This window comes from Lampris incognitus, chromosome 17 (assembly GCF_029633865.1).
Source record: "Lampris incognitus isolate fLamInc1 chromosome 17, fLamInc1.hap2, whole genome shotgun sequence".
NCBI classification, from domain to species: domain Eukaryota; kingdom Metazoa; phylum Chordata; class Actinopteri; order Lampriformes; family Lampridae; genus Lampris; species Lampris incognitus.
This window is the reverse complement of record NC_079227.1, coordinates 24694202-24719759: the sequence shown is the minus strand read 5'-3', so window position 1 is coordinate 24719759 and position 25558 is coordinate 24694202. Positions and strand designations below refer to the sequence as shown.

General features: G+C 45.1%; 3 protein-coding genes across 5 annotated transcripts in view; 1 reads left to right on the top strand and 2 right to left on the bottom strand.

The window, feature by feature from the left end:
• LOC130127416 (suppressor of cytokine signaling 3-like) overlaps positions 1–2547 on the bottom strand; it is a 3468-nt gene extending 921 nt beyond the window's left edge. Inside the window, exons 1-3 of the mRNA XM_056297048.1 lie at positions 2342–2547; positions 957–1311; positions 1–781 (exon numbers count right to left, since the gene is read on the bottom strand). The exon at positions 1–781 is cut by the window's left edge and continues 921 nt beyond it. Of these exons, the coding sequence (XP_056153023.1) occupies positions 224–781; positions 957–1085 (687 nt within the window). The 5' untranslated portion in view covers positions 1086–1311; positions 2342–2547 and the 3' untranslated portion in view covers positions 1–223. The remainder of the gene's footprint in view (positions 782–956; positions 1312–2341) is intronic.
• Positions 2548–3347: 800 nt separating this feature from the next.
• Positions 3348–25159, top strand: LOC130127838 (CDP-diacylglycerol--glycerol-3-phosphate 3-phosphatidyltransferase, mitochondrial). Of its 3 annotated transcripts, XM_056297560.1 has the most exons (12): positions 3505–3627; positions 4122–4259; positions 9127–9337; positions 14034–14111; positions 14216–14315; positions 14403–14592; positions 14727–14905; positions 15725–15987; positions 17875–18166; positions 18889–19037; positions 19222–19352; positions 24415–25159. In XM_056297560.1, the coding sequence occupies exons 3-11, from the start codon at positions 9251–9253 to the stop codon at positions 19339–19341; spliced, it is 1458 nt and encodes a 485-aa protein (XP_056153535.1). In that variant the 5' UTR covers positions 3505–3627; positions 4122–4259; positions 9127–9250; the 3' UTR covers positions 19342–19352; positions 24415–25159. The 3 variants fall into 3 exon arrangements, with proteins under 3 accessions (XP_056153534.1, XP_056153533.1, XP_056153535.1); XM_056297559.1 differs by lacking the exon at positions 4122–4259 and having other exon boundaries at positions 3348–3627; positions 15785–15987; XM_056297558.1 differs by lacking the exon at positions 4122–4259 and having other exon boundaries at positions 3348–3627.
• Positions 24400–25558, bottom strand: part of LOC130127159 (dynein axonemal heavy chain 17-like) — a 30710-nt gene continuing 29551 nt past the window's right edge. The window contains exon 77 of the mRNA XM_056296730.1: positions 24400–24647. Coding sequence (XP_056152705.1) covers positions 24400–24647 — 248 coding nt within the window. The remainder of the gene's footprint in view (positions 24648–25558) is intronic.

The window sequence follows — 25558 nt, the reverse complement described above, 5'->3', positions numbered from 1 at the left end:
TACCCATCCAGACGCTCATCTTACCAGCTAACAGGTCAGTGGGAGGCTCTGGGTCAAACTGACCTGGCACTGACTTCAGATTCATATCTAAAGGCTTCGGCTGTTCAGTCCCCAATGGCACACATATTCACATACGTACACACACTGAGAACTGCAATCACTGTCTGCCACCCTTAAGGCATGCAGCCCCTTTGAAAGCAGTGCCCCTACAGTTCTCTGTCAGTCATATAGGAGCGTCATACTCCTCCAGGAAGTCTCTGAGCGTGTGCGGGAGCCGCTCGGCTCCCTCCGCAGCATCAAGACCTCCTCTGTTGTTCAGCGTCCTCCTGCACAGGTGCTGCAGGGAGGAGAGAGAGGAGGAGAGGGGCCTGCGCAGCTCCAGGGGAATCCTCTCACCCCCGGTGTGGATCAGATAAACGCTGCCCCCTTTGGCTCCCACCTCACTCGCCGGCCCACCGGCCGCCTCGTCTCTCTCTTTTGCATCTGACCCCTTGCCCATGTAGTGGGCAATGAGTTTGAGCACACAGTCAAACTGCGGGGGTTCGTGAGTGCTGCGGGGGTCCGGCTGGAGGAAGAAGCCCCCTCCCTCGCTGTGGATGCGCAGGTTCTTGGTTCCGCGGGCCGTCTGGACGGAGAGGGTGAAGAAATGGTGGTGGTCAGAGGAGTCTCGGACCAGGAAGGTGCCGGGGGGTTCAGAGCGCAGAAGGGAGCTGGCCTCTCGGCCCCCCACTGCCCCCCAGTAAAACCCACTCTCCTGGAGTTTACGCAGTGCACGCATCACCTGGAGGAGGAAGAAAGGGGGAAAAAAGCACTAGTATTCTGACTCATTAGACACGCTTTATTACCCTGGAAACAATAAATCATCATTTGCAACCAGGTAAATCTCCTCCTGCATATCTAATTACTCAAATAGAGCTGACTAACTTGGAACCTGCTGGCGTTCATGTGCCACTGACCTGCTGGTAGTGTGCGTGCGAGCTGAAGGGCTTGTAGTGATGGGGGGTAAGGTTTGACCCCTGACCCCCGCCCTCTGAGGGGGTCACGTTGCTCATGGCGGGGGGGCTGTGTTGGCTGTGGGTTACCATGGCGCCATGGCCCCCTGCCTCTGCCCGCCAGTCGAGAGGCAGGGGGCCCAGAGTAGGAGGGCAAAGGTGGACGGGTAGAAAGGAGTTGGGGATAGAGGGGCAAAGGGGAGAGGGGAGAGGGGGAGAGAGGGGCGAGGGAGTGGGGTTCACACACCGGGTCCAGGTCCCCGGGGTAGAGGAGTCTGATGCATCCAGAGAGGGGCTGGGAGAGACCACCTACACACACCTAGTGGGAGAGTATGGGGAGGAAAGAACAGAGATTAGGCAAGGCAACTTTATTTATATAGCACATTTTATGCACAAGGTAGACTCAATGTGCCTCACATAAAAAAATTAAGACATTTCAAAGCAGTTAAATGTGTATCGTCACATCCTCATGCGGCAAGAAACACAGATTCGTGCAGGAACATTGGCACAATAACCCGAGTGTGCACATTGTCATTTTGAACCATTTTTTTGCAAACGTGTAACATGCATTCATGCACACGAGTACCGCCGGACCCCCTAATCCAACACCTATAAAAGGAATTTATTATAATTATGGCAAATACATGCTAATGGGCATAACAGACGAATCGTTATTCATGGTTAAAAACAAATCCTCGGGTACTCGTTTTAAGTCTATGCACCCTGCAGCCAGACGGCAACTGGATCCTGATTGCTTTCAATTGACTTCGATCGCGCGTCCCGCAAGGAGTTTCTGAAACGGGGTCACTGTGAATGAGTCCGGCGCGTTTTTTTCCCTCTCTTTCAGTAAATACCCCCTTATTCCCACTCTCCACAGAGGCCCCATTCTCCAGTTTCACTGTGAATAGGTTGTCCCTTCCGCCGTCTGGTCTGCTCTCGACGTCTCGCTGATAATGTTACGGGAAAGTAGGCAGCGCTGTACGGGACAGGGGGATGTTGAGCAATGTGAAAGGCGCCATAACGGAACACCTTGGTGCATCTAGTCTCACGTGCATTAAATATACATATTCAAATGGAGCACGAGATCCAGAATATGAGTATATATCATCAACGTGCGATGCAAAGATCCGGCTTCTGAGACGGTAGCCCCGCGGCTTGCAGCGCTGCGCTAACACGCTTCAATTATAAATCCTGGTGTAGCCCACACCGCGGTTGCCCGTGTCATCCTCCTCACCCAGTGTCCCGGCTATACAGTGCGCAATATGCGCTATTTAGGCTGCGACTTGATTTAGAACATGAATCACCGGCATTTCGACGTGACTTTTGTACGTCCGTAAGATTTCACTTACCTTGTCGATATTCTCTATCCAGCACTGCAGCTGCCCTTTAAAGGGGGATAAGATGACCAAACTCCCCGAGAGTAGTAACGCTAGATAAATTATTAACTCAGTCATTAAAATCCACAACGTGTCCCTGTCTGGGTCTTCCTGTGCGGAGGAATGTGATGATATTCGGTAAGGGACTCCTCTCCGTGTGGAGGCAGGTTTACGGTAGGTTGTTTCCACGGCCAGTGAGCAAAGTCGATGTTCGTAAGGCTCCGCCTCCTCCGTTCAGAGGTTCTTCCAGTAAACACGCACACACACACACACGCACGCACACGTACACACACAGGCACCACACGCTCTTGGCAGATTGCCAATAAATAATCAGCGTGACCTTTGCCGGACTGTTTCCTGGTATTGGCGGGTTCCCTTCTCGACAAGGTGAAAAAGTTAAAAACAGAATTTATGCCAGAATACAAATTATTGTGTAGTAACTCCCCATGACTGACGTTTGCATAATAACATGCACAGAAACCCACTGTTGGCTACAGAATCGAATTACATCAATGCTGCATAACCATTATCCTTTAACGTTAACACAGTCACGTAGTAGTAAAAGCCATTCGTTAATCTTTTAATCTAATTTTCACAATTTAAGACGTAAACTATGGAAAATATCTTTAGGGGCTTCTAACCCTTAAGCTCCTTACACATTTTTTACTTAGCTTGTTTTTTTTTTTTATTTTTTTTTTTTTACTTTTTCATATTTTGTATTCTTTGTTTTATATTTTGGAAATTGTTTGTATTATCGTGAGCACTCGACCCTTGTGTTAACCGAACTGCCAAACAAAATAAAATTTGCCCTACGGTACCTCAAAATTTACTTCGACTTACAATTAACATTTTGCCGTCTATGGGTTTTATAACGTACAACCAAGGAACGGTACAAGGTTACTTCAGAATTTGACCACTAGAGGTCGCATTTAATTGATTTTGGGAGACTGAAGACAAACATATTAACTGAATTATTTTGTTTGCCTCGTGTAGCATTTAAAAAAAAATATGATTATTCGCACGTCTATTAGGCTTGATACTCCGGAGGAGCGGTCGCCGCCGGACACCGTGTTTTACATGCGGTCACTGTGAATTTGTCCTCTTCATGTGTGAATAAAGTTTATTCAAACTCCGACCGCAGCAATGGCGGCTCCCGTGTCGTGGAGGAGGCTGGTACACTCCGTGTACACACCGGCCTTAGCCGGGGTCTTCACCCGGATATCTGACAGGTTATTTCGCACACGAGACAGAAGAAGAGGGTAAGAAACACTGTTTATCCAACAAGATAAAAAAAAAGAAACAAAAGGAAAAGCCGAATGACACGGCGGTCCTGCCGTAGGAAAGGACTACTGTAATGTCACTCCGCAGTCTTGTTAGGGAACTAAAGTGAAAATCATGTCATTGTTCATGTTGTGGTTGACAGCTGGAAATCTAGCCAATGCTATTACACAATGTGATTTTAGGTTTCCTGATGAGGTAATCGTTTTACTACCATAATGACTGCATGTTGTTGGCATGGCTAACTTTCATTATAGTAGCCTAGTCTCCCACACCGGGGTGGCTCGGTGGCTCCAATTTGCCAACTTTTTCCTCCCATCTCCACGCTCATCTGAGTCCCTGCCAGAGGACAAAGATCCTCATATTCCATAAGAAACTAGTTTGAGTGGTATTACAGGGTTGTTTTTTTGAGCTCAAACACACACTATCACATCTCCCCTCCCTTATACAGTTAATCTTTATCGAACTACTAAAGGTCACGAGACGAGCTGTTTGTGTTGCCATGGTACCAAAGAATGAGGCCATTAGGAAGTGAGATGCCACAGGTTTCAAAATACCTATTATGAGGAAGTTGGTGTTTGGACATGGACAGAGAATAGAAGACCTTCTGTTGGTATGTTAACTGGATTCCTTGAACCTAATTTGAAGCATGAGACACACACACACACACACACACACACACACACATTCAGAGAGAGAGATGGCCTTCATTTATTAATTAAATGGCTCCTCAGTTCATTGGAGGTACTATCTAGCCTTGCATTATTAATTTTGTTTCAAACTTGATTAAATGTAAAGAAGCCCCTCCGCTCTGTTGCAGTTATTATCAAATCGCTAGTATTCTGAAATGAACAGGACTTCTAAAATGGCTTAAGAGGCTATTTTCACGAAGATCTTGTTTTAAAATAAGCAGTGTGTACATCACACAAAGGGCACAAATTGCATGAATGTATGAACATATAGGGCTTGTTACCTTTGGTGCGTAATCAAATTTCAAATGATCTTGAGGGTTTAAAACCAATTTGGTCTCCATCCCCTGTCATGGTTTGTGTCATGGAAATTTACCCAACAAACGTTTTATGAAAAAGCCAAGTGATCTGTTGAAATTTTTACACTGAAAGTTTGTTGGCAGAGCCACCAACTGAAAGTGACAGCTGGAACAGGGATCTTATCATTTCAAATGGTCATTCTTATCATCTGTCACACTCATGCTGTCTTAACGTTCACCACTCATGATAAAGTCACACGTATCACTTTCGTATGAGACCATTGTCCATATCAAGGGTACACTCACTCAACTAACCTGAGTAGTGTACAGAACTATACAAGTCAGATGAAATTCAGCTTAACCTGTGGATATGAAGCAGTTCTCTCCATGCAACCGCATCTATACCCTGTTGGATATGTGAGATACAAGGGGAAATACCCTCCCTGTGGTTGGTTTCCATTCTGTTGCAGTCAGACTGGAGTGTAGCCTAGAGCCTCTTCTGCTGGATGAAGCCCATTTTGTCTGCCCAAATAGCTATAGACGGTTTCTGTGGGGAGAATCCAGGGCCAAACATAGACCTGTAGAGGAGCTCAAGCAGGAGTCGTGACAACTTTCTATTTCGGCTACACAACGTGCACCATTTAGTCCTTCACCATTATAACAACAACACAAAAACCCGCGCAGCGGAAGTGTATCACTGTAAACCCAAACCGAGAAAACAGCAGCTGTAAACCAACGTTCCTACTAGCTCAATAAGGGGAATTATGTATCCCTATAACCACTACAGACCCATACTATTGTCTCCTGTCGTTGCTCTCAAGACTTAAACTAGGGCTGCACGATACTGGAAATAAATTCACTTTGCAATATTTTTTTCTGCGATATGCAGTGCATCAGGAAAGTATTCACACCCCTTCACTTTCCCCCACATTTTGTTATGTTACAGCCTTATTCCAAAATGGATTAAATTCCTTTTTTTCCTCATCAATCTACACACACCACCCCATAATGACAAAGTGAAAAAGGTTTTGTAGAAATGTTTGCAAATTTATTAAAAATAAAAAACTGAAATATTGACACAACGCGACAACGATAGTTAGGTACCGTATCTCTGGTTTTTATGAGTGTAGGCGCAGCCTTCTAAGGCTCCCCAATTGTATCCGGCCTATTACCCTACTCTTCCGAGCCATTCTGATCTCTGCTACACCCCTCTGCCGATCCGGGGAGGGCTGCAGACTACCACATGCCTCCTCCGATACATGTGGAGTCGCCAGCTGCTTCCTTTCACCTGACAGTGAGGAGTTTCACCAGGGGGACAGAGCGTGTGGGAAGAGTTAATGGTCATGGCGAATTTGCATATGGAGTGATCATTGGTTTCGGTCATTATGCCACTGTATTGTTTATAAGGGTGGGGACACCTGCAGTCAGTTGAGACTGAAGCGGTAAACTCTGCGTCCAGATGAACGGATTAAATTTTCTGGGATTCCAGCATCTGGATTATTGAGCATGCATCAAGACGTTACTCGTGTTGCTGCCGTGTGACACTTTCTTGTCACAAATAGTGCATCTTGCTGTATTTTTATCTACAGGTGAAAAGTAGCACTTACACCACATTCGTTCTCTCACGAGTCTGACGCGGAGGTATGCGCACTGCGCGGTGTGCGCGCCCGGTTCTTAGGTTTCCGCAGTCATGTGACACGGGCGAGCTAAATATGTCAGCGAGGGCTGTTTATTGGCACAAACATATACAAACATACTGAAAACGTTTGGAAGTGATAAACGCTCCAATATAACAACAGTCCAGAATTCACAATATGTAGTCTGTACTGAGACAAGGGGAAAAAAACCAAAATACCTGGTCTTAAAGATAATTTGAAATTTTAAAAATCCGTACAACTGACGCTGATTTTCTTTTTGTTACCAAATCTTCCTTTAGATAGATAGATAGGTTATTTTATTAGCCACACCAGCAAGGCCGGTGGAATTTGTTTTTGGTACACATTACTCTCTGCAGCACAATACATACATGGACAACAGCACACACTCCACATATTATCACGAAATACAGTTACACAATAACAGAAATAAACGTGTCAGGCATAACAGGTGAATGGTGGTATTTCTGCCAATGGTGCGTGAGGAGGGGGTGTTTTTCTCCTATTCCTCGCTCTTTTCAGGTTGTGGTCGACGATTAGAGGGGGCGGCTTTGGTTGTTTGATAAACTGATCAAGAATGATTGTGATAGGTGGTTCGCTATAAATGCAGAGCCTGCATGTCACTCACTAGCAACAAACTCTCCGTGTATCCAAGAGCCCTTAAATCAGAATAAATCGTCATATTAGACAGACTTCTCCTGTAGATTAGTCATTGAAAATAAGAATCGTACCAGTTGTCCTTTTGTATCAAGCAGCAAATAGTTGTAGCATGAGGTGTTTGTGTTAAATTGCCTTATATTTACATCGCACATCCCGCGATGTGACTATTGCGCTTGCGCACATTGCGATGGCGATGGCGATGCCATCCATTATCTGAACCGCTTATCCTGCTCACAGGGTCACGGGAATGCTGGAGCCTATTCCAGCAGTAATTGGGTGGCAGACAGGGAGACACCCTGGACAGGCCGCCAGGCCATCACAGGGCCGTCTCACACACACCGATGCTGAAACGATATATTGTGCAGCTCTAGTTTGAACTGTTATGATCTGAGGCTTTGTGAATTGCGCGTGCGTGTGCGTGTGTGTGTGAGAAAACATGTTGGTTATAAGATAGAGGGACACAGTTGAATGGCTTTTGACACTGTGCCTGACTCATAGCCATCCATGTCTGAGGTTAACACTCCACCCTTTCCTACTTGTTTAATGTGGTTGTAGAGTCAGACCGCATTATTTGATTGTGTGGTGGAAAGACAGCGAGGGGTTGGGGTGAACTCAAGGACACAGTAAAACCTGATGGATCTGTGTCCTGGTCTCAAAAGTGTCAGGGGTGCCTGCCAGTTGCCCCAGAAAGTTGTGCTTTTGAGTCTGGTTCACTTTTCATGTCATCCCTATCTCCCCCAACCTTCTCATATTGCCCAACTGAAAGCTATTTTGGTAAAGCAGGAATGACTTCATTTCTAAGAAGACAATACTAGTCATTCATGGCAGATTACGGACTCAGTCCAAATGCAAGTTTGCTGGTAGATTAGTACTTTCTGGCAAGTCAGGTTTATTTAAGGTGCATTATAACCAGTGAAGGTCTCAATACACCTCACAATAAGAAGACAAGAAGGGCAAAAGCTGAAGAGATACAAAGAGGGGAAAAAGTAATAATAAGATGATTATAATGATAAATATAGTAATAATAATTGCATAAAAAGTGAAATGGTAAACACAAAACAAGATCATGTGTTCTTGAAAGCTGTTGGTGTGCCCGCTGATAAGACTCAAACAAATAACGGAAACGTGATCCAAAGGCTGTGAGCGTGGTGGGTGAATACTTTGCCCCCCATTTGACTTTTTGTTAATTTTCTCACTGCCTAAATAGCCAGCATCTGAATGTGAGATGGGGCATATGGGCTAATGAGATCTAAAATGTTTCAGGGGGTTAATCTATTCAAGGCTTTACATGTCTAAAAAAAAAAACTTAAATCTGCTCCATCTTGTATTGGGAGCCAGAATGGTTGGCGTTGTGTGGTCAAACTTATAGTTTTTTTTTTGTTAATAGCCTAGCCATTTTGAGTCGAGCCTTTTTTCTTTTTTATGAACTTATTTCTGATTTTTCCCTTTTTCTCCCAATTTAGTGGCCAATCGATCCCTATTTTAGTTCAAACACTCACCCTCGTTCTGCATGCGTTCGCCAGCTGCATCTCTCCGGCCGGCAGTCTCGAAGGAGACGCCTCGCCAATTTCATGACAAGGTGAATCCAGGCCGAACCACTGCTTTTTCCGACACACACAGAGACGCATTCATGTGATGAACACAAGCCGACTCCGCCCTCCTCCTGAAGACAGCGTTGCCAATTATTGCTGCTTCATCGAGTCCGGCCATAGTCGGATCTGACGAGACCGGGGCGTGAACCCCGGTCCCCAGTGGGCAACTGCATCGACACAAAGCCGATGCTTAGACCGCTACACCATCACGGACATGAGTCGAGCCATTTTGAGTAAACTGAAGACTTCTTGTGGCTGAGTTAACATAGACCAGAAAAAAAAGGACGTTACAGGAATTGAGATGAGACGAGACAAATGCATGAATCAGGGTTTCAGCATCAGGCCACCACAGCGCGGATTGAATTTTATCAATATCACAGAAGGGAAATGCCATCTTAGGTAGACAGCAGGTAACTAACCATCATTTTACGAACCTATTATACGTTAACCATTTTAAATGCACAGCAAAATGTTTATGAGGCTTTTGGTATTAAGAAAAAGCTTTTTGGTGTACTTAGGTACAACAATAGGCCGATTTACCCCAGTGAAGTGAGAGTTCTTCTCTGCTTCCTGTGTCTCCTTTAGGTCCTCAGTGCTGCTGCTGGCCCCTCTCCTGGCAGAAGCTGACCCTGCCCCCCGACGTGTCTGCAAGCCCACCGGTTTGGCTGGAGCTCAGGGCACAGATGGCCTCCACGCCCGCTTCCAGTGGATGTCGGAGCACGTGCCCGCCTTCAGGGTACCAGGTGCTCACATTCACATTCTCACCTCCCCCGACCAGTTCTACCAAGTGATGAAGGTGAGTGGGGAGGAGGAGGAGGAGGAGGAAACACGTTAAGCACATGACTGACTGAATATTAATGTGTAGTTTTGACAAACAAAAAAAAAATTGTGGGCTGCATAACTGAATGTAAAAGGGGTGTGTAAGCAGGTGTGTTTAAAAAACAATCATGTTTATTTGTTTTACCTTTATTGACCTTCCCAGAACCTTGAGAGGAGGAAATATCAGATCAGTCTGGCATTGTATTTAGTAGGGCTAACACACACACAGACACCCACACACACACACACACACACCCACACACAAACAACATTCTCATCTCCTTAGTCATTGTCACCTGCATCCGTTACCTTTCTGTGTGTGTATTCACGTTTGTTAATGTGACATACAGGAATTGTACCCTGTGCTGTGTTTACTGTTTGCTTAGTGTATTATAGCACCAATCATGTTAGATTAGTGGCTAATATTTTCTCTTTCACTGACACAGTTCTACAAAGAAAGCATGTTTTTATTTATTTATTTATTTTTTGGTATCACAAATACATTGGTAAAAGTCAACAAAGCATGTTGAGCTTGGGTTTAATGTTAGGGGTGCACAATATATATCGGCTACTACTACCACCTTCAGCTGCTCCTGTTAGGGGTCGCCACAGCGGCTCATCCGTTTACATCTCTTCCTGCCCTCTGCATCTTCCTCTGTCACACCAGCCACCTGCATGTCCTCCCTCACCACATCCATAAACCTCCTCTTTGGCCTTTCCCCTTTTCCTCTTACCTGGGAGCTCCATATTCAGCATCCTTCTCCCAACATACCCAGCATCTCTCCTCCACACATGTCAAACCATCTCTATCTTGCCTCTCTTGCTTTGTCTCCAGACTGTCCAACCTGAGCTGTCCCTCTGATATGCTCGTTTCTAATCCTGTCCTTCTTCATCACTCCCAACGAAAATCTTAGCGTCTTCAACTCTGCCACCTCCAGCTCTGCCTCCTGTCTTTTCATCAGTGTCACTTTCTCCCAGCCATACAACATAGTTGGTCTCACTAGCATCTCGTAAACCTTCTCTTTCACTCTTGCTGGTACCCTTCTAATCACTCCTGACACTCTTCTCCACCCAATCCACCCTGCCTGCACTCTCTTCTTCACCTCTCCTCTGCACTCCCCATTACTTTGAACAGTTGACCCCAAGTATTTAAACTCATCTACCTTCGTCACCTCTACTTCTTGCATTCTCACCATTCTGCTGTCCTCCCTCTCGTTCACGCATAGGTATTCCATCTTGTTCTTACTCACGTTCGTTCCTCTTCTCTCCGGTGCATACCTCCACCTCTCCAGGCTCTCCTCAGCCTGCACCCTACTCTCGCTACAGATAACAATGTCATCCACGAACATCATCGTCCACAGAGACTCCTTCCCTGATCTCATCTGTCAACCTGTCCATCACCATTGCAAACAAGAAAGGGCTCAGAGCTGAGTTGGTGGAGGTGAGATTATCCCACCTCCACCTTGAAACCATCTGTCATTCCAGCTGCACAACTCACCACTGTCACACTGCCCTCATAAATATCCTGCACCTTTCTACGTACATCTGTGCCACTCCTGACTTCCAGATACAATACCACTCCTCCTCTGTTGGTACAACCCTGTTATTCTTGAAAATCAGTACCAGTATGCTTCTTCTGCACTCCACTGCCATCTCTCCTAAACACCTCCATGCATCCACAGGTATGTCATCTGGACCAACCGCCTTTCCACTCTTCATCCTCTTCATAGCTGCCCTCACTTCCTCCTTGCTAATCTATCGCACTTCCGGATTCTCTATCCCCACATCATCCAGCCTTCTCTCTCTCTCATTCTTTTCATTCATCAGCTCCTGTTGCACATCCTTCCCAGCTTGGTCCCTCCGTCTAGCCAATCAGTACAAGTCCTTTTTTCTTTCCTTAGTGTCTAACCTCTCATACAACTCACCATGTGCCTTTTCCTTTGCCTTCGCCACCTATCTCTTCGCTTTATGCCACATCTCCTTGTACTCCTGTCTACTTTCTTCATCTCTCTGACTATCCTACTTCTTCTTTCTCTGTGTACTTTGCTGTACTTCCTCATTCCACCACCAAGTCTCCTTGTCTTCCTTCCTCTGTCCAGATGACACACCAAATACCTTCCTAGCTGTCTCCCACACCATTTCTGCAGTGGTTGCCCAGCCATCCAGCGACTCTTAACTACCACCCAGTGTCTTAGCTCCTCCTTGAACTCCACACAACAGTCTTTCTTCTTCAACTTCCACCATTTGATCCTTGGCTCTGCCTTCACTCTCTTTCTCTCCAAAGTCATCCTACAGACAACCATCTAATGCTGCCTAGCTATGTTCTCCCCTGTTACCACCTTGCAGTCTCCAATCCCTTTCAGATCGCATCTCGTGCATAAGATATAGTCCACCTGTGTGCATTTTCCTCCACTCTTAGACGTCACCCTGTGTTCCTCCCTCTTCTTGAAATACGTATTCAGCACAGCCATTTCCATCCTTTTGGCAAAATCCACCACCTGTCCCTCCACATTCCTCACCTTGACACCATATCTGCCCATCACCTCTTCATCACCGGTTCCCTTCACCAACATGTCCATTAAAGTCCGTTCCAATCACTACTCTCTCCTCCTTGGGTACCCTCTCCACGACGTCATCCAACTCACTCCAGAGTTCTTCTTTCTCTTCCATCTCACACCCAACCTGTGAGGCATATGCGATGATAACATTCATCAACACACTTTTGATTTCCAGCTTCATACTCTGTCTGACACTCTCTTCACCTCCAACACATTCTTGGCATACTTTTCCTCCAGAATTACCCCAACCCTATTTCTCCTCCAATCCACACCATGGTAGAGGAGTTTGAACCCACCTCCGATGCTCTTGGCCTCACTCCCCTTCCACCTGGTCTCTTGCACACACAGTACATCTACCTTCCTTCTTTCCATCATATCAGCCAGCTCTCTCTCTTTTACCAGTCATAGTGCCAACATTCAAAGTACCGACTCTCACCTCCACACAGCTACCCTCCTCTCCCGCTGCCTCTGGACATGCCTTCCCCCCAGTAGCATAGTTTCCACTGGCACCCTGCTGGCCAGCAGTACCGGGGATGGTCGTTGGCAACCTGGGCTTCAACCGATCTGGCAGGGAAATCTGATTTATGATCCACATATTTGATTTGGCAAAGGTTTTATGTCGGATGCCCTTCCTGACACAACCCTCCCCATTTTTCCGGGCTTGGGACCGGCACTAATAATGCACTGGCTTATGCATCCCCAGTGGCTGGGTTGGGGGTGCACAATATAGTTTGTGGGTATTAGCTGATAATAGCTTTAAAATCTGTTGTCAGCAGTGGACCTTGCTAATGATTGCAACAGTCAGTTTCAGAAATACTTGTTACTCTCCTCTCTCCCATTGCTGATCTTGACTAACCTTAAAAAAAAACAAAAAAAACAACCTGATTTCAGTGTTGGGGTAGATATCGAAATTATGCCTGATATGTTGCACATTTTAGAGGACGAAGCATTAATTATGTGCCAACAGCAACCACAGGCATTAATGCAAAGCCTTGTTCTACAACCTGTAAAGAAATGTCTACAGTGTAACGATTTCTGTTTCGTAGTTACAATTGCTAGCCTATCTTGAATGGATGTAATTAATATCTAACTTTATGTGCATTTCTAAAAAGGTTTTGTGATTTGAAGGGAGTCGATTTCCCCTTTTGATATTTCACAGAAAAAATAATTTTACCTCAAGGTGACTATGTGATAGTGATCACTTTACAGGGAGGCTTTTAAGGATCGTCCTGTTGTAGAACAAATGCAGGGGTAAAGATGTTTGAAAATGTTCTGCCAAAATAAATGGGACATGTTTTCTCCATTTAAGTTGAAGTCATTTGTGTTCCTCTCCTTCAGTGAGTGCAGACATTTGGAGACATGTAGTGTTTAGTAAGAAATCAGGACCGGTACTAATAAAGTAGGGTCTTTTTAGATGTCTGCATCTACACCAAGTGTAACATCTACAGTATAATAACAGCTAAACTTGGGGGCGCCCCGGTGGCTAACCTGGTGGAGCGTGTGCCATATGTCAAGTTGAGTCCTTGCCACCATGACCTGGGTGTTCGAATCTGACCTGGGCCCTTTGGTGCATGTCATCCCCTTTTTCTCCTTGCCTTTCCTGTCTCTCTCGGTCTACTGTCACTGTCAAAAAAAACGGACAACGGCAAAAAAAATCATCTTTAAAAAAATAGCTAAAATAAAAAGAAACAAAAAAAACTAAACTAACAAAAAATAGCTAAACTAGGTGTGAATGTGTTGGCCCTGTGATGGCCTGGCGGCCTGTCCAGGGTGTTTCCCTGCCTGCCGGCCAATAACTGCTGGGATAGGCTCCAGCATCCCGTGACCCCGATTGGAATAAATGACTTGGATAATGAATGGATGGATGAAAAATAGCTAAACTCCACTGGTGATAACATGATGGTATTGCTATGAAAAAAACAAACAAAACGGTACCGACCAAAATGACCATGAAAATGATCAGTTATTGGATACCATCAACAAATTCAAAAATCCAGTACCATGCATCCTTGCTAAATGTACCAACTCAGTATTATATGAGGAGCTTTATTTTATTTTGTTCTTTATTATTATTTTTTTAATTATGTTCTTGTTATTTAACTTTTCCCACTTCAGGCACACATCAAAACCGCTAGGAGGCGAGTGGTGATGGCCTCGCTGTATCTGGGAACAGGCCCACTGGAGCAGGATCTGGTAAGAGGCCTAGCATAGAGGCTGTGTATGCACGCATGCATATGATGGTCTTCAGGAGCATTTATGTTTTTGATGCTTGTTTCTGACACCCTGTGGGGTTTCAGGTGGACTGTATGGAGGAAGCTCTGGAGCGCTCACAAGAAGATAGCGATGCACCGGACCTGAAAGTCTCTATCCTGCTGGACTATACACGTGGCTCGCGAGGTCTGTAGCAAATCTGCCTCTCTTTGAGATAAAAGTTAGGTATCAGCACCATACCGCCATCCTCATTGTGTGTGTGTGTGCGTGCAGGTCAGATCAACTCAAGGACCATGCTGTTGCCCTTACTGCAGCGCTTTACATCTCAGATGCGAGTGTCCTTGTACCACACTCCAGACCTTAGGGGCTTACTGCGTCTGTTGGTTCCTCAGCGCTTCAACGAGACCATTGGCGTCCAGCACATCAAAGTTTACCTGTTTGACGACAGCCTCATCATTAGCGGGTGCACTGACACGCTCCAAACTTTGCTTTGGGTGGTAGCGCAAGTTCACATGCTGAAAATTTTGCTTTTCCCAATCCCTGGCGCTCTCTCTCTCCCTCTCTTCCCCTCCGCACATCTCTTCTCTTTCCATGTAGGGCAAACCTGAGTGACTCCTACTTCACCAACAGACAGGACCGCTATGTACTGCTGGAGAATTGCGGGGAGGTGGCAGACTTCTTCTCTGAGCTAGTGGGGGCTGTGGGGGACGTCTCCCTGCAGCTTCAGCCTGATGACTCAGTCAACATGCTGGAGGGCATGGTGCACCCTTATAAAGGTGTGTGTGTGGGGTGTCTGTCTCACATATGCAGAATGTGTGGCCTCGCCAGAAGCCTTTTAAATGTTTTGACACCTAAACGTACACACACTCCTCTTGAACCAACCAGCGTTTTTTTATTGAGATGGGGGATAGGCCATGGAATCAGATGTCCGTAATGGAGTTCAAAAGCTTGGACAGGCAAATAAGTGAATGTCAGACATTGTGTGCATGTGCATGCCCATGTAACTGACAGGGAGAAATAGAAGCTTCCATGTGGGAGATAGATGCGAGGGTGCCCTGGCGTTTGGGTAGCAGTGTAACTGGATGTGAAATTGTCGGAATTGTGTGTGTGTGTGTGTGTGCGTGCGTGCGTGCTTATGTGCTGAAGCAGTGGACTGCTAAGACAGTAGAATTTGGGATGAATGACATCATGTCTGCAGTACTGGACCACAGTTGTAACGGACACCAGGAATAGACTTGTGATGTCACAATGTTTCTGGAAGGTGATATGGAGTGAGAACTTATACACACACACACACACACACACACACACGTACACACGTACACATTCAGAGACCTGCAAAGACACTGAATGGAGCTGATAATGAATGGCACCTGGAAAGATGAGCAAGGGGACTGACTTACAGTCAACAAAGGCTAAATAGATTAAAGCTGAGGTTGCATTTTCACTTCCTTTCCATCACCATCTTCTGACTCATGCCTGTATGCGGTTCCGGACATCTTTCTCAAACTTGGGCACTGATGGCCTCCCCCCAATCCAGCATCCACCCACTTTCCCATCCCTCATCTACCTGCCTGCTTTGTGTGTTTTTACAGTTTGCACGTGTTCACATGTCAGCGCACACTCACACATGGACCTCTCTCGTCACAAACCAGGCAACAGGGATGACTTCTCTGCCTCGGCTAGGAGGCGGATAATGGAGGTGGTTGACACAGCCCGCACACGGCAACAGCTGTTGAACCAATCAGAGGACTCCGGGGACGAGGACGTGGGAGAGAGGGTGGAGGAAGACACATGGGTGTTCCCTCTGGTCCAGATGAAGCCTCTGGGAATCCAGGTGGATGAGCAGGTCACTCAGGTGGGGCTCTAAGGAGTTTGATTTATATTTGACTTATTTATCACTACAGGGATGCACCTTGGTCATTGTCTTGTGACATACTTGGATCAAAACAGTATTGTCCACACTCTGTGTCTGAACATGAGGATGTTGTGACATACTGCCAAGGCACTTGTAATGTTGCAACAGCATGTGTGTGGTGTTTGAAAATGAGTTGTTTTTTTTTGGGGGGGGGGTCCCCCTTTTTTCCCTCCCCAGTTGTACTTGGCCAATTGCCCCACTCTTCCGAGCCATTCCGGTCGCTGCTCCACCCCCTCTGCCGATCCGGGGAGGGCTGCAGACTACCACATGCCTTCTCCGATACATGTGGAGTCGCCAGCTGCTTCATTTTACATGACAGTGAGGAGTTTCATCAGGGGGATGTAGCACGCGGGAGGATCACACTATTCCCCCCAGTTCCTCCTCCCCCCTGAACAGGTGCCCCGACTGACCAGAGGAAGCGCTAGTGCAGCAACCAGTACACATACCCACATCCGGCTTCCCACTCGCAGACATGGCCAATTGTGTCTGTAGGGACGCCTGACCAAGCTGGAGGTAACAGGGGGATTCGAAACGGTATTCCCCGTGTTTGTAGGCAATGGAAAAGACCGCTATGCCACCTGGATGCCAGAAAATGAGTTGTTTAGTACAATATCCTTTGGGACTTCAGTCCATCCATTATCTAAACCGCTTATTCTGCTGTCGGGGTTGTGGGGATGCTGGAGCCTATCCCAGCAGTCATTGGGTGGCAGGAAAGGATACAGCCTGGACAGATCGCCAGTCTATCACAGGGCGGAGTGACTGTAGTGTCTTCTCAGTTTTATCCGAATTTAAAAGCAGAAACTTAAGTGACATCCAATTTTTCACAGTAGCCAAGCAGGCCTCTGGGAGAAAGGGATTTTACAACAATTAAAGTCATTAGTTATGGAATAAATTTCTATTGCTATGCTGATGATACTCAGCTGTATGTGCCTGTAAGGGCCGATGATCATACTCAAATACTTTTTCAGTATGTTGAAAATTCAAGTGGTGCCAGAATTTCCCTGTTTTGGGCTTCTCCCCAACCCAGACTTTTTAACTGCCCCTCTATAATAAAGTAATAAAAATGGTTAAATTCTGGGTAGTGTAGCAGTCTATACCAACATGGGGATCGCCGGTTTGAATCCCCGTGTTACCTCCGGCTTGGTCGGGCGTCCCTACAGACACAATTGGTCGTGTCTGCGGGTGGGAAGCCAGATGTGGGTATGTGTCCTGGTCGCTGCACTAGCGCCTCCTCTGGTCGGTCAGTGCGCCTGTTCGGGGGGAGGGGGAATAGTGTGATCCTCCCATGTGCTACGTCCCCCTGGCGAAACTCCTCACTGTCAGGTGAAAAGAAGCGGCTGGCGACTCCACATGTATCAGAGAAGGCATGTGGTAGTCTGCAGCCCTCCCCAGATCGGCAGGAGGAGGTGGAGCAGCGACCGGGACAGCTCGGAAGAGTGGGGTAATTGGCTGGATACGACTGGGGGGGAAAGGGGGGAGGGAGGGGGCATGGTTAAATTCATTAAAACTTTACTTTGTATTTTCTCATAATTTAAAAAGACATAAAGAAAATAAACAAAAAGTCAGATTAAAACTACAACAGCTACTTCCCTGGTCGTCTATTTGGTCAGCTTGATAGCCTGTTCCATTTGTCATTAGGAGCGTGGCTGTAATGCCTCTTTGACCAATCAGCTGAAACGTAATTACAATTAAATTTGCAGGAAACAATGTTGTACTGCTCAGTATATAACATGAGTGGCATGTCTTTAACATGGTCTTAGTAGAAGTTTGGTGTGACGTTTGTTTTCCTCTGAGCTAAGCATCCCATGTTTCACGTTGAACCTCCAGCGTTTGCTGACAGATGCAGGTCCGGACGCCACTGTGTTCCTGACTTCGGGGTACTTCAACCTGACGCGGGCATACATGGGGCTGGTGCTCGGAGCCGGAGCCGACTACCGGATCCTCACTGCCTCCCCGGAGGTCAATGGTTTCTTCGGGGCCAAGGGCGTCGCCGGAGCGATCCCCGCCGCATACATTCACATAGCCAGACAGTTCTACAGTAAAGTCTGTCAGCTGGGCCAGCAGGAGCGAGTGCACCTCCACGAGTACCACAGGCCACAGTGGACCTTCCATGCTAAGGGTAGGTCAGACACACACACACACACACACACACACACACACACACACACACACACACACACACACACTGTATTTAAGGAGACACACCACAGCTTATAAACCTAGCCTACAATAGAAATGAGTTTTATTTCTTATTTTATTTTCATCTGTATATTTCTTATATTTTTACATTTATTCCTATGTTTCTATGCTTATTACAATTTGGCATATTTTTTAAGTTTTAGCTTTTGCTATCTAACCTTTTTTCTTCGTTGACATTTCTTTTCTCCTGCTGTGTACATGTGTATATGCTACGTGTGACCAAGAGCAATGTACCAAGTCAGATTCCTTGTATGTGATCATACTTGGCAAGGAGAAAATTTAAAAAAAAAAACTCGATTCCCCTCGTGTTGGCTGAATAACCTGTTTGGTCTCGCAGGGTCAACGAGAATATGAAATTTTAGTTTTGTTGGTTGGTTTTCTTGCACTGCTGTTCGTGTCAGTGGTTGCTTAGGCATGTAGCGTGAGAGACGGTGGCTTGTACAGTCATTCCCTCATTGCCCCGGGACAAGGATATACACTCAACTCGCTCATACTTTTGGTTTGGAGAGACGGTGGGGATTTCTGCATGTGCTTCCTTTTAGTTGTGGTTTGGGCCAACCGAAAGTCCCGAGTGGAAACGGCTCCGATAATGCTTTTCAACATTTCCTCATCACTCATTGCTCTCTTTTTCCCTTCCTACAGGTCTGTGGTATTACCTCCAAGGGCAGGATCGGCCTTGCCTCACTCTAATTGGCTCTCCTAACTTTGGTTACCGCTCAGTTCACCGTGACCTGGAGGCACAAATTGCCATAGTAACCCAAAACCAAGAACTGCAGGCCCAGCTGCAGGAGGTCGGTGCTCTTTTTCTTCTTCTACCACACAGCCAGAGTCGAAGATTAATGACTCACATTTACACACACACACACACACACACACACGTGTGTGTGTGTGTGTAGAAATGCATGCCTCATTTTGTTGTACTTAAACACACTCTTTCTTTCTTTTTTTTTCTTTTGTTCTTTCTTTCTCTCACAGGAGCAAGAAATGTTGTACAAGAGATCTACAGAGGTGTCGAGCTCTACGTTCGAGCGGCCGGACCGCCACGTCAAGCTGTGGGTCAAACTGGTCACTCCTCTCATCAAAAACTTCTTCTGAGAAGTGGTCAGGTATAATTCAACACGCATGTGGTCACGGCCCCGGCGGGATGCCCTCACAGCACAGTGTTGAAATTCTCTCTGTGCCCTTACTACAACCTTGTTTGACATTTTGACGTGCCTGTACCGACACGCAGAGACACACACACACACACACTCCATCCACATAGCCTCCCCCAAACCCGTTTCATTTCTCTATATGTATGCATTGCCATGATATTTAAAAGCACCATAAACCTCACAGATTCATGGTTTTCGCCGTTTATATCTGAATTCCATTTTTAAACTCAGTTTCCGTCATTTCATCTGCAGTTTTTTTTCCCCTCAAACTCCAGTATAAAGCAGACTACTCTCTAGGGCACCCTGCTGTTCAGAAACAAATGCAGACACATAGAAGTGCAAGACCCTCTGTAAAACACACTGGGTGGATTTTTTAGAAATGTCCCTAGTCATTGTGGTGAGTCTCGATTCTTCATCCGTGTCCTAATCTTCCCAGCAGCCTCACCCACATCACCCAAGTGAGAGCGGGACAATGTGCCGACTAATTCGCTTTTGTCAAGAAGTGAGTCACCACGGTATTATGGCGATGATTTGACAGTGTGGTCGGGGGTGAACTGACGGGCTCTGAGGATTTGGTGGGAGATTTGCTGAAACGGTGGAGTTTTGATTTCACCATCCCTGAAGAGAACGAACGTGTTATATCTGTTACCTCAGGCAGTTCCTTCCTTGTTAAAGAGCAGCTGTATATTCCGTTTTTTGTTGTTTTTGGGGGTTTTTTTTAGTGTAAAAATGAAACGTATAGCTTCATTTCAGTTACGACATCAGTCTCAGATGAAATCTCAACGTTTTTGCACATATATGATTGTTTGCGTTAAGTCTGCCAACTGCTGACTGTTCCCTGCAGCATGTAGTTCAACCACCAGATGTGTTATGTATTTAAATTAAGTATTTTCTTGTCTGTGCTGGTAGCGGTAACTGATATTGGGGGTTATTGTTCCTCATTAGAAATATTTTTTCTTTTTTTTTCTTTTTCCCCCTTTTTCTTCCTAATTGTTCCTGGCTAATCACTCCACTCTCCGTGCCATCCCGGTCACTGCTCCACCCCCTCTGCCAATCCGGGGAGGGCTGCAGACTACCGTATGCCTCCCCCAACATATGTGAGTTGCCAGCCGCTTCTTTTCACCTGACAGTAAGGAGTTTTGCCAGGGGGACGTAGCACGTGGGAGGATCACGCTGTTCCCCCCTCCCTCCTGAACAGACGCCTCTGACCAACCAGAAGAGGCGCTAGTGCAGCGACCAGGACACATACGCACATCCGGCTTCCCACCTGCAGACACAGCCAATCGTGTCTGTAGGGGCGCCCGACCAAGCCTGAGGTAACAGGGGGATTCGAACCGGCGATCCCCGTGTTGGTAGGCAACGGACTAGACCGTAATGCTACCCGGACACCCCCCAGCAATCTTTTTGACTTTGAAAATTACCCATAGTGCTCTTCAAAGTCTCCCATACCCTCCCATTCATGCTCATGGTTTAGTGGCCATCAGCAGTCAGTGCAGAAAACACATTGTAACATCAGTGAAAGGTAATGGATGTGGATGTTGTGGACGGTCTCATCCAGAGTGCTTTGCATTGAGCTAGCTGATGCGGGTTTCACTGTCTCACTCGAAGACACTGGACAGAACAAATTGTTGTGTATGGATACAATATTGGTTGCTACAAGTTTGAAGATGAGATATTATGAGTTGGCTCCTCTGACCATGAGCTCAGCTGCTGACCATGAGCTCAAGCTGCTGCAGATCTTATGCACTCAAAAACAACATGTCCATGTCAAAACACCATTCGCCATTGCATGTCATTTAAAGCAGAGCAACCCGCCGTCATCGTTCTATCCCATGGCATAACATAAGAGACAAAAATAAACAGAAAAGCGCACCGTGCCCCCCCCCCCCGAGCCTGATGTTTTACCAGAGCCGTTAGAAGTTTGGAGAGAAAACAACTAATAGTTTTGTTTTGTTTTGTTTTTTCTGGGCAGAGCAGGAAGTGTTGGAGTTTGGATAGTGACAGGTATTGTGTGGTATTTTATCTCTACTTGAGATAGGGAACGAGATTAAAGGAATCTGAGTGATCTATTGACAGAGTGAAAGTGTAGCAGATGGACAGTCTGTCATTCAGATATGCACACTGCAGACATGCCAGCACTCTCGACACAAACATTGAAGGCACAAGCGTATATGCCTGTGTCTATTTCAAGACCTCTTAGGAATGTTCCAAAGATCCTCGTGCTTTCAACATTATTATACAAAGAACAAAAGAAAAAAAAAGAGAGGACTTGGCAAATATGACAGGTCTCACTGGTTTGTTGAGCCTTCAAAGACTTCACCCAAGAAAATGATTATTAAGTCTGAGCTCCAAATATACCTGGTGAGCATTTGGCTCTGTGCTGTGTGTCAGGTGATACCCTGAAATGTGAGGTTGAAACACAGTCAGTTGGATAATTTTAGACAAAGCCTCTGTTATTTTTAATCCATCCCAACCCGCTATCAGTCAATGGGAAAACAAGCGAGAACAGCTGCTTCCTGTATCGTGTAAAGTGTGTTTATCTCTGCTCTGTTGCGGGGGTTGCTCAGAATTGTGTTTTTGCTTTTTTTTGTTCTGTATTACAAATTGCATAAAGTAACATCTACAAGAGTGTGTATTGTTTCTGGGTTGCAATCTGTAAAACGTGGCATTTTTAGAATTTAGACTAATTTCAGATTAATTAACATATGTTTGGGGCCCTGAAATGATCTTTTTCCAGATTTTTTTTTTGGGCAGGTTTGGAGGATGAGTGTAACTTTCGGCCTAGCGAAGCGGGTTCACTCCTCGGCCCATGTCAGAGTCAGTTCAGGTAGATGTGGAAGTCTCAGGTTGGATCTGCACCAGGCACTTTTTTTTTTGTCGAATGTCTCTTGTATCAGAAACACTTTCATTTTATCAGTGCTGTCATCTACACTGGTGTTGTGTTGGAAAGCGTCCGAGTTGCACCCTAGGCATGTTGCAGCAGCCTGTCCCGTCTTTTAACACCTGATCTTAATCTATTTTTTTGCACATAAGCATATAAATTAAGCATTTGATCCCAACATGTAAGCTTTCAAACCACCGTCATGTTAACTTTCAAGGCAAAATATAAATACACAATATGAGAGAACAGCAAGTTGTTATCCAAACACAAAACAGATTAATGACACAGTATTTATCGTGCAGTATTCAGTGCTTTTATTTCTTAAAAGCCTTGCTGCATTTTGCAAGCAAAAGTCTTAAAGGTAGCCTATAGTTTCCAGTATTCAGCAGGGATGCACCAACACCACTTTTTCAATGCTGATACCGATTCCGAGTATGAATCTATAAGTATCGTTGAATACCAAACTGATCCATTAGTTTTGTTTGAGTTCAGACTTAGACCATTAGTTTGGGGTCAATGGACAAAATAATTGAGCTACATTTTTTCCATCATTAAAGAAATACAGGCTTCCGTGTGCCAAAAATGAAGTAAATCATGCCATTTTGCTTTTATTCATGACGTTTTTTGTGGCTTTTGGTATTAGATTTTAGTCCTCGGTAAATTCTTAGATACTGACACTCCGCTTCAGTTAGGTAGCAGTCCGATACCAGTGTAGATATCGGTGCCTGAAAGCAAAACAAGTTTGGATGCAAATGGAGGGGCCACGTTGAGATGGTTTACGTCACTGACACGATTCACTGCAACACAGTCTGTGAAGAACGAGAATGGATCTTAAACTGGATATTTCCAGCATGATGTATGAACAACTTTGCCTGTTCTCACTGTTGGGACAACTTTCCTGTTGGGGCAAGGGGAGGATACTGGATAAATGAATGTAAAGGAAACGCTACTGAAGTGAGACATGTCACTTTTAAAATTATGTGTTCAGTGTAGACGGTTCGAAAGCTGAAGCCGAAATCACTTCAACTTTCTCGTTGGGTGCGTTATTTAACTTCCAGAGTGAGATTCAAAATAACAAGTAGTCCACAGATATTTATCTCCTAATGAGAACTTCATTTCAATGGTGGTACCCAGGTGTTGACAGAAACATTTCTCAGTCTGTTAATCAGTTATGAGCCTCAAGGCCAGGCAATATAGTATACACTTATCGTGGATACACGTTTTGCCCCATGTAATTGACAGGTGCTAATCCTGTGGCAAAACACCCAGTTGTGCCCTTCTTTCAAACTGTACTTTGCCTTATAAATATTCTTTGCAGAGACTATAAATCTAGTTAGCAACGTCATACCACATATCATGAAACGGTTGCTGATTTTTACTTTTTTATTGGTCACATTAATTTACAACAGTAAACTGCAATTCATCATAACAGTAGTGAAGATAACTGTCAGTGGTGGTGTCTGTGCCAGAAAATGGTCAATTAGTCCCAGACTTTACGACCAAGGGAGTAATTATAGGTTGGAGGAAGCAGGTGTAGTTTTGCACTCTGATGTGCATGTGATGATAATGAGTTTAATACATATGGAATTTGAATGTATGTCGTTCATTTCTTTGCCTTAGAGGCAAAAACAAAACACAGCTCGACGACAATAGTTTTCCCGTTTAAAAGGGTAAAATGTCCTCATCAGCACTGTACAACTGTTGAGAAAGCACTGACAAGTTGGAACCCCTCCAGACTGTGTCACACTAGAGGACCTATTGTGATGTGGGCAGGGTCAGTGTTCCAGCATTTCTATGTTCTTGTTCTTGTTCTTCACCCCTCAGCTTGATGAAATGCTGAATACATCTGTTTTGCAAGACAGCTGCTTTTGGTTTGGACTAGCCTGCCCTCTAGTGGAGTACATTATTTTATCATGTTGGTTTCGTACACCCAGTATACACACACATTTACCATTCTTCTACTTAGTGAAATTACCTTTGTATTATTGCCATTAATGATAAATTGGATAAATGGCGACATAATCATAACACCTCAACTGTAATAAATTCCCCCACACCTGTCACTGATTTTTAAAACTGAAGCCTTTATTAAATAGTGTGTTTTGTCTCTGTTTGTGTTTATTTGTTGAGCAGGAGGCAGACTGCGGCAAGCACCCACTTGGTGGGACTCTCTTTGGTCTTGAGGTTGAAGGTCCAAACGAAAGTGGATCCTCTTTCACGGGTCTTATACACGGGACATTCATACACATCTGTGGTCTTCAGGCGGTCTGCAGGCACCGCTTTGACAAAGATCACTGGCATCCTGGGTGTCAGCTCTTTCAGCCGCGCTGGAGCTATTAACCCCGCCTGTGTGTCCCAGCGAGCCCCTTCACACACACACATTTATACAGCAGAAGATACCTCGATGATTTAAATAGAGAATCTTCACGATTAACTTATAAACCTGTAACTTTTCATCCCTGCCTTGAGCTTTTCTGTTTTCTGTATCTTTTTCAGACCACAACGTTTATAAATATCTGACTTCATGGAACTGTTGATTTCTGTGTTTGTAGTTTTGACCATACACATACATTAAGAGGCATTTCTTAATTCATTATGTTCACTTGTATATTTTGGCATGTAAAGGACTGGAATAGGACCATTTTTTTTACATCGCTAGGTCCCTCTCAATGAGTCATATCTTAATCGGTGTGATGGCAAACAGACTAATGTGGCAAAGTAAATAATAATATAGTTCTGGGCAGCTCTTATTATGTATGTTTACTGCTCTTACTACCAACATACAGACATCCCAGTCACTGTACATTGTTTATGTACGGTTATCTTTGTAAAATACAGGATGATGCAATGGGTTTTTAAAATGACATTAAAAGTGTGACTGAGTAATCCATTTTGTGATGTCTTTAAATGAGATGCAACTGCCGGAACACTTTCATGACAGCAAACAAGGAAGTATTTCAAAGAAGGAAGACGGCGCTGTTAAGGCGATGTTTTAAGTTACATGAATAATAAACAGTTAAATATGAGCTATTCAGATAAATTAAGAACCTCACAAGGTACAATCTACCTTGTGAGGTTCACACACACACTCTCTCTCTCTCTCTCTCTCTCTCACACACACACACACACACACACACTATCTTACACACACACACAAATTGTAAGAACCTCACAATCTGGATTGTGTTGGTCAAAAGGTAAAAATAGGGATTCATAAACAATGTAACTTCCTATGTTTCTTTGTAGTGACTGCTATTTTGGTTTGATAGGGCAGCAC

Coding starts and splice junctions, on each gene's coding strand:
- LOC130127838 (XM_056297558.1), top strand. CDS start 3,512: ATGGCGGCTCCCGTGTCGTGGAGGAGGCTGGTACACTCCGTGTACACA. Junction 3,628..9,126: donor ACACGAGACAGAAGAAGAGG/GTAAGAAACACT, acceptor TGTCTCCTTTAG/GTCCTCAGTGCTGCTGCTGG. Junction 9,338..14,033: donor AGTTCTACCAAGTGATGAAG/GTGAGTGGGGAG, acceptor TTCCCACTTCAG/GCACACATCAAAACCGCTAG.